The 10,000-nt window shown below is 35.9% G+C and overlaps 1 protein-coding gene across 2 annotated transcripts in view; it reads right to left on the bottom strand.

Annotated features, from left to right (window-relative positions):
• Nucleotides 1–10,000, bottom strand: part of LOC136832809 (protein slit-like) — a 920,733-nt gene that overhangs the window by 161,335 nt on the left and 749,398 nt on the right. For both annotated transcript variants that reach the window (XM_067094397.1, XM_067094407.1), the window contains exon 5: nucleotides 713–784. In XM_067094397.1, coding sequence (XP_066950498.1) covers nucleotides 713–784 — 72 coding nt within the window. The remainder of the gene's footprint in view (nucleotides 1–712; nucleotides 785–10,000) is intronic.

Genomic DNA, 10,000 nt, shown 5'->3' on the forward strand with positions numbered 1-10,000 from the left:
CGGTTAAACCTGAACCAACCAACAGTACAGAGATGGAGGGCCAGAGAGAGCCACTTGGATGTTAACGATCCTACCACATTCCTTAATTTAAACAGCAAAACTCAAAGAATATCAAAGTTTCTAGTGAATTTTACCTGCTTGGAAATCAACAGAAGGAATTAAAACTACTGGCCATCGGAGGATTATGATTCAGGGTCCCGTGAAGGAGAATATTCGTAAAACTAAGGTATACTTAACTTTTTTTTCGAGGATTAGGGGACGCATATGCTCAGAAAACCCCTTTAGGTTGTTGCTTGCGAGATTATCAATGGTAAACAATAAAGGCTCATTATTTCGATGCAACACTAAATGCATATTTCAATTGTAATAATAGAAAGAAAGAGGAATAATTACAGAAAAAGACAAAAGAAGCTCCTTGAAGACTACCAGATCTTGGGATAGAATTGAAAAGGTGAATACAGTTTATGAAACGAAGACACACATACATACCATACATATATACATACATATATATATATATATATATAATATATATATATATATATATATATATATATATATATATATATATATATATATATATATATATATATATATATATATATATATATATATATATATATATATATATATATATATATATATATATATATATATATATATTGTACATTATATATATATATGGCAACTAAGCTAAAATTACAACACTTACAGTTTGTAAAGTCCAGGGCAGTTAGTGAATAGATTATCCGGAAGATGCTGCAAACGATTGTTGTCCAGACGTCTGAAAAGAGAAAAGAATATAAATAACCAAACCACTGGTAAAAGAGAAGTTAATGTCTATGAAGTAATTATGTTGGAAATATAATGTAAACAAACGGTTTTATCATATGGGCTAAACGACAGTTTTTTCACAATTAAACTATAACATGAGGTGTGCCAGTTCTTAGTAAAATCTTATGCTATTCGATTCTATTCATAAATGAATGAAATAACGTACCAAAGGAAACTGACTAAAAAAAATTCATCCGGATTTTGAAAATAAATTAAAGCTTAACAGGGTATATCTCCCGTTACGAAAACCTCTATTCATTAAGAGTAACTCATCACTAAAAAATTACAATAACTTAGCACAAACCCCTTGCTTATACTAAGAAAAATTATATGGAATCCGATACAACATTTGCTCTTGTTTCTGATGGTACGACCTTACACAGCGTGATCGTTGGAAACCTCTTAAGCAATGTGTCTTACGACCTTTCATTTATGGAGAATCATTACAAAACAGAAACAGATCGAGCTAAATAAGATTTCGATCCCAATTTAGGTCTTCAAAAAGTTCGGAACCATCTGTGAAAAAGTAGGTATTGGGAAAGCAAAACGGGTCTGTTGAAACAGTGCTAAGGATCTATAAAATCTTTTTTTAGAGCTTCACGATTTTAATCTAAGAAAGCTACGAATATCTGAAAGTCATCATACATATATGCACACATATATATGCGTGTATATACATAAACATATATATATATATATATATATATATATATATATATATATATATATATATATATATATATATATATATATATATATATATATATATATATATATAAATATAAATATATTTATATGTATGTATATATATATATGCCTATTTGTATATATGTGTGTGTGTGGGCGCGCGAGTGTGTAAGCCCTTACAAACGCAGACTAAATATACTTTCGCGTTTACGCCCACTTACACGAGAAAGAGAGAGCAAAACCCAGCATACGCATACACATAGACACACATCGACGTTCTGTTAGGTCAGCTCTGCCAAGCGAAGGCCATGTGTAGTTATCTGCGTTATCAGTTTCACTTGTAAACACGAAAGGCGTCTCTATCCGTTGTTGCTCTTTGACTATGAACGCCAGACAGGTCTCAAAAGCGAGAGGCATTTGGAGCCTTCGTTTAGCCACACAAACACCGTTTCTTTCTTTCTTTATTTATTTATTTTTCTTGTTCGAAGACCGAATTCGTTGTTGAGATTAAGCCGGCCTAATGCTAGCACGGGCTCTTGCTCCTAGAATTGCTGACTGACGGGACGCCTCCTGTACAATCAATATTTCAATCTCATTCAAGCAAGTTTTTCAGTCCAAGTTTAAAGGGAATCGGAAAATAAAAACAAGTGAAGCGATCTGAGGAAAACGCGGTTGAAATTTATGAAAATATAAATAAAACAAATATTAATTACAGAGGAAATTAATTTGCAAGTAAAGAAATGACTGAGAAAAGGAATTTTTAAATCAAAAGATACTTGTAGATTTGATCAAATAAATAAAAAAGGAATTGTAAAAAGTTCGTATTATCAAAATAACAACACATACACACAAACAGATACAAACACAGACACACACATATATATAATATATACATATGTATATATATAATATATGTATATATATACATATTTGTGCGTACGTAGGCTATATAGTAAACTTGCATCGATGTAAAATTATTACTGGATGGAAAAGGATCTGTACGGAGACAGACAAGCAGACAGACTGATAGATAGATAAACAGACAGATAGATATATAAATAGATAGAGATAGAGAGACAGGATGAGATTAAACCACAATCCGAACATCAGATACGAAAAGTAGTTAAAATACGAAAGGAGAAATGTACGAAAACTAATGCAAAGATTAACAATCTTGCATTAAAATAAAAAAACAAAATAACGGAAACAAATTAATTTGCAGTAACTTTTCTCAAAGACCCGAATAATTTCTCTCCTTCTGATGTTTTGGCCAAAAGGCATCTTTGAAAAGAGGAAGGATTTGCACACAGAGGAACTGTCGAGGATCAAAGGAATCAAGGAAGGAGTGGGAGTGGGAGTTGGGGAGAGAGCTACGGGAAATAACAGAAGGATGAAAGGAGATAAGAGAGAAAGGACAAGACTCATAGAAAAATGAAAGGTATCTGCAGAACAAGAGAAGACGGATGAAAAAAAGGGGAGTGCGACCGAGGGAGAACATGAAATGAATAATAGGGAAGGGAAAAAGGATAAAAACAAAAGGGAAGATCAGAATGATAGAAGGACAGAATCACGATAAAAACGATGAATTCTGAAAGGGGGTCGATATTATCTTTTTTTCATCTCTAAGAGTTTTTACAGAAAAGGAAAATGAACGCTGGATAATTGGCGAGATGGATAACGTGTAAAAGTAGGAAAACGAGCACCACTGAAATGTAGTATGTAAATGCAGATTATTACAAATAAAATAAAAAAAATAAAATAAACAAGAATTTTGATAAAATACACATGGATAACTTGCTACACAAACGTCCATCCAGGGAATAAATTCTATCCGTTATTGGAAAATACAGTCATCAGTATCTCCAAAATAGATCGTAACACATTAACCAACTTTCTAAGATAGAAAGTGTTTAAAAGAATGGACACCTGAATGCAAGACTCTCTCTCTCTCTCTCTCTCTCTCTCTCTCTCTCTCTCTCTCTCTCTCTCATACGCAGCCATACCCAAAGACAATCACAAACAAATGCTTAAACATGAGGTCACGGACATATATGGGAAAGGCTTTAGTCAGGGGTAGGCGTGGTGCCCCAATGATAAGGTGTAAAGGCAATGGCTGTTTTGTAAAGGAGCAACGGGGCATGCGCAACATTGCCATCTGTACCCCGAAAGAGAAGACAGACAATCGACAGACGGTACTGAGGGCTATTCCTTTTGTGTACTTCGATGTAAAGTTTCAGAATAACGACAAAAGAAACGAAAACATGCTCACTTATATCATCATCATCATCATCATCATCATCATCATCAACAACAACAACAACAACAACAACAACAATAATAATAATAATAATAATAATAATAATAATAATAATAATAATAATAACTTCTGAGTACACCTCAAAATATTTGAAAAAATAAAATAATAAACGTATGTAGCCGGAAATAAATTTAGTACATAAATTCTTGAGTGAATCGGGAACGGCAGATGACCACAATGAAATAAAATTCTGAATAATAAACAGACAACCATACAATACTCTCTCGACTGGGGCAAAATCTGAGAACCACAATAAGCAACTGACAGTTGACACAAAGTAAAACGCACTCCTCGAGCAGGAAACAACACAAATAAGATGAAAGATTTACGATACAGAAATATAAAAAACCAGCGAAAACAAGTACAATTTGTTGTACAAAAATACAATCAGTGACGAAACGAACAGATAAATAAATACAGCCTCAATGGAACAAAGCTAAAATGACCAACCACACACACATACATACATATATACATACACAAAACATAACTGGAATCGAACTGGAGCTGAAACCAACTGCGGAATGAGATCAAATAACCACGAAGAGCGAAGGAGTAAGGCCTGGGTAGCTCAAATCAGCCACTGGGTCTCCTATACCGTGATCGCTGCCGCCTCCCGCATAAGAAATTTCAAGTCGGTCACTGTATCTCGAGAGATAAGATCGTACAGAAGTGCGCTGTAAGCCATGGCGTCTTGCAAGGATGGATGGACCGCAGGGCATCCCAAAAGGGAATGTTGCGCACAGTGAAGGTTAGGGCACGTCTACCTATAGATGTTGCAAAAGGCCGGGCGGAGAGAGAGAGAGTGTGAGAGAGAGTGTGTCATTTTTACTCTTCGGGCGTTAAACTGAACTCTGGAAACAAATCATAAGAGACAGAGGTTGCCTGATAATTACCTGAAGACCTTTTCCACACCACCGAAGAGTGGGGAACTGCCTCGTCGATGCCCTACATCGTGTGGACATATATGTTACTAAATGCTGTATTTGAAACAAGCGGTGGACTTTGCATCCTGGCTCATTCGGTAGGTTATCCAAGAAGTCATCTAACTGACGCTTAAATAGGCGCATGGGTTCATTTGAGACATAACGAGGTAGACAGTTCCTTACGTTAGAGGCCGTGAGTGCAAATGATGATATACGAGCAATCTCGGCTGGGTTATGACACAGAGTAGGTTGCGGTAAATAGCATCTGACACCAGCTCTAGGATTGTGGTGAAATCAAAAGGTAAAGGTTTCATGTTTTAATGGGTGCGTTGGATGATTCGGAGCCGTCTTTGATTTTGTGAGAGAGAGAGAGAGAGAGAGAGAGAGAGAGAGAGAGAGAGAGAGAGAGAGAGAGAGAGAGAGCTATTAAACAATGGGTGCCAAAAACAGTTACTAGATTTAGGTCTAATTTTTTAGTTTATATGCAAAAAAAAAAAGTTCAAACCGGCCTATCTCGTTCACACAGTACAGGCTCTAGATCATCTTTATTTATGCTTGCTTTTTTACTCAGTTTATCACAAAACCACAATTCTGGGTATTCTTATATACCCTAGAACTTAAAATCATTTTGCAAAATTTTAAGAAATTATTTAGACACCTTAAACACTTGAAGGGTAAAAGGTAACTTTTACACACACACACACACACACACACACACACACAATGGTGAGAAGAGTGTACGATTTGGAAGAACTGGGAGGAAAGAGAACACGGAGAACCCTAGGGAGGGCTGGTTAGAGAGGCATTTGGAAGGAAGGGCCCCTCACGCACCAAGCAGGCCAGCGGAAGCGTGAAGGATACAGGTAAATGGTGCTATCCAAGGTCCTTGGTGCTACCTATGTAAGGGAGTTCGACAGCCAGTTGGTGAGGTGTCTGTGTAAATGGATGCAGCACATGATGCTGCGAAAGTTTTTTGCATGGGTGAGGGTGGGGGAGAGGGGAAGGGCGAAGGAGGGAGGGAACGCTTCACCTATGATTAAACAGATAAAGTATGAAAGGGGTGGTGATCGTTGTCGTATCTTTTCTCAGATATATATATATATATATATATATATATATATATATATATATATATATATATATATATATATATATATATATATATATATATGTGTGTGTGTGTGTGTGTGTGTGTATGTATATTCCTCCAACGAAAACGTGCGAGGCGGTATACATTTGCACCTAATAGGTAAAAGTATAAAATAAATACATTAGAAAAGTCATACTGATACAAAAGAATATCCATAATGACCTAGAGCAAAAACGATGCTACGAAGCTTTTTCATCATCAAACTTGCAATTTACTCGTTGTTATTTTACTCATAAAAAATTGTTAACAAAAAGTATACATGAAATAGTAACATTAAATCATTACGCCTTCACTCTGAAATAATGTCATGATTATTTTAATTGTTAATCATTATCATTATGTGTATATATATATATATATATACATATATATATATATATATATATATATATATATATATATATATATATATATATATATATATAAATATATATATATATATATATATATATATATATATATATATATATATATATATATATATATATATATGTATGTATATATGTAATGCTTTTCCTTCTTCTAACTTTTTATAAACTTGAACCTGACAAACATCACCTACAATATACCCCTAACTTTTATAAAACAGAATGAGTCGATATGAAAGATGATATTAGCCAAGACGATTGCTAGGAGAGGCAGTCCAATCCTCATAAATAAAAAAAAATAAATAAAAGGCATCTCATAACCTGATCCCAAAATACCCGGCTGCATCCCACAGACACAAGGTCATCTTCCTACAGTATATCCCCCTGTATAATATTCACTGGCAATGTGGCCGCCAAAGCAGTAGCAATCTCTTATAATGAAATTCCATCCGCATTCCCCAATTTATTACATGTTTCATATTATATCGTGCATTTCGTTATTTTTCATTTGGTTACTTACACCTACATTCACTTCATTATTTTTCCCATGGTCTCCTGCATCTTCTTTCAAAAGTATTTTGTCCATCCCATATTCTATTGTGCTATTTCTCTATTCTTCATCAAGTTACTAGACTTAATTTCCCAAACTCACCTACAACTCATTCCATATTCTATCTCAGATTTTCATAATTTTCCATCACTCTCCACAAGCAAATGCACGCTGGACAACAACCACACTAACTCCGCAGATCGACAATCTTCCAAATCTACTTTGAGATTCACTGGAAGCACAAGAGATTTCGACACCAGTTACGCGTTATGCATATAAACGAGTGGAAATTAACCTGCTCGCCATCCACATCCGATTCACGACCGTTTATGCTATATTCAACTCAACGTTTTAATTCATTACGTCAAAACTTTATACTCTCGCTTATTGAATAGCAGCTTAAGAAAATTAGAAGAACTTGGCGGAGAGAGAGAGAGAGAGAGAGAGAGAGAGAGAGAGAGAGAGAGAGAGAGAGAGAGAGAGAGAGAGAGAGAGAACTGTTTGAACATTTTCAGGAATAAGCATTTAATAACCATTAATATGTAGATTAAGAGATCAAAATGGAAATTTGCATAACTTCTTCCATACACCAGCGCGAAAAATATAAAAAACAATGTAAACAGAACAAAAAAATTTTCAGGATCCACTTTTGCAGAAATAAAAAAAAGAATCACGAGTTAAAAATTAAGGCGAAGATTTACAGTAAAACGCAACTGTGCACGTAGGAAAATAAGAGAGAAGAGAAATACAAACGTTTGCTAAGAATACTTAATCCTCTGGCAAAGAACTGGAAGCTGGCCCTCCGTCAGCGGAGTCTCACACAGACTTAGAGGCTTCAAGATTAAGATAACAAAAGGCGATGGGATTGATTTATATACAGTGTTTCTCGACATTTTTTCGAAATCTTTTTATGGGACAGAAAGCGTCAGACATTCAAAGGATGCATGCGCAGTTCATAATATATAATTGATTTCCTTCCCCACAAAGACAGATGCAATGTAGAAGAACTTTTCTTTGAAATGAACACACACACACACACACACACACACACACACACACAGAGAGAGAGAGAGAGAGAGAGAGAGAGAGAGAGAGAGAGAGAGTACCTATACGACTGAAATAAAGAAATCAACCAACGTCTCAACGTCAAAATATGGATAACATCACTTGAAAAGAGATATTACACATCAAAGGATAAACGAGGTCACAGCAACAGACGTCAGAGGACACCCAAGGGAAATGAAGGGCACAGGTTAAGAGGGGGGGTGGAAGGGAAGGGAGGGATGCGAGAGGGGTCAAGGCAGGATTATAGCTGATGACAGGATCGCTCGGAGGGCGTGATCCAGTACAAATAGGGAGTTCCTAATAAGGAAGCAGGATGGAGTTGATATCATCTGCTCTTGTCACTCGGTTCCGGAGTAAGAACTCGCCGAGGAACGAGTCGCTAATTCATACAAATACGTATCTGATCTCTATACCAGCCTCGTGGGGGGATGAGGAAACGCTTCGCTTTAGGGGGGAAGGGGATAGAGGAAAAGAAGAGGGCGGGGAGGGGAAGAGAAGGGAAATGGCAACATCTTGACCTTATATCGATGAGGAAAAAAGAATTATACGATCTGTTTTTATGTTCTTGAGCACTTCGCTCGTTGATGACCTTTGTGGTTATTTAACAGCTTTCTTACCTGTAAGTTAAAAGTGGCGTCTGTCTACGCTGTGGAACATCAGATTACCCTACCATTAAATCAGTCTAATGCAATTAGAAACCACCGCAGCAATAACCTTCTGACGTCCCATCCCAGCAAGCCAATTGGATTTAACCCATTCTTCTTGGTTCCAAGAGCGTCGGCGGAGGATAAGAGCCGGAAGTACGGATGAGGGCATTAGAGTGAAATGGAATCAAATACAAATGACTTTACCCAGCCACCCACCCCCTCTCTCTCTCTCTCTCTCTCTCTCTCTCTCTCTCTCTCTCTCTCTCTCTCTGCTCACGCACCAATTCACCGGGAATAAATACGTTCATCAATTATAATCCAAGGGCCTTTAAATAGCAATTCCAGCTTTTTGAAACATGTTTTGAAGCATGTTAAGGATTAAAGAAGCACGAAAAGACGAGAGCTGGTAAAAAAAATGCTATTTCATCGCTGATAATTGCCAGGTGCATGTGCTAAGAGTCCAAATTTTTTTTAGAATTTAGTACTACAAAACTAAATATTTTTTCCACGGACTGCTATTACCTATTCTTTTAAATATATCTTTTTGTTTTCTCAACTCATGAAGTTGGAAAATATAGAATAAACTAGAACACGATCTACAATTTTTAAAGCAACGCTGATAAGTTCAAACTATCTGTTACGGACAAAGAGTCTTATAAAAAAATCCATATAGCTTCCACATTCATGTAGAATTATATTCTCTTCCTAAAAATAATCATGATCATTAAACTAGATTTAAATCTTCGGACCCAGCTGCACTAGAACTCAACAAGAGATATCCATAAAAGAATATAAAGCAAGTCATTTCGATATTTTTTTTTTTTTTTTTTTTGCTATTTGGCTCTTCATTCGAAGCTTAATCTTCGACAATGATGAAATTACTCAAGGTCAGCTAGAATATAAAAAAGAACATAAAATATGAGAAATGGAATTTTCATCCCACAGTGAAGACTATTTAAGATTCAGTGTTTAACGAACTGTTTTACACGTTTTCTTACGCATTTAAATTTTCGTATAATCGAAAATGTACCAAGTTTTATGTAACCGCCAACTGAATACGCACCAGTTCACATTTCTATTCACTTTTGCTTCCAGGGAAAATCACTATGCAGCTCATATTCTATCGTAAATAAAGAGCACGTATCATAGTTTCTACGTACATGGAAGATAATACACTAGAGGTAAACTGAGAGAGAGAGAGAGAGAGAGAGAGAGAGAGAGAGAGAGAGAGAGAGAGAGTTCCTCTGATGCCTGGACCCTGAAAGCCGGCCATTCTGCTAAGACACCTGCAGTAGATAAGGCTGTATCTTAACGCGGATCAAGCCCAACAACAAATTGATACACGAGTAAGAATACAAGGAGAGAACAGTATGTTTTCAAAGCCCTTGTCCAAGATAAAACAACGAAAAAAAAAAAAAAAATCCAGCAAACCTCTGGTCTTTAACTGCTATACAAT

The sequence above is a fragment of the Macrobrachium rosenbergii genome, chromosome 4 (assembly GCF_040412425.1).
Source record: "Macrobrachium rosenbergii isolate ZJJX-2024 chromosome 4, ASM4041242v1, whole genome shotgun sequence".
NCBI lineage: Eukaryota > Metazoa > Arthropoda > Malacostraca > Decapoda > Palaemonidae > Macrobrachium > Macrobrachium rosenbergii.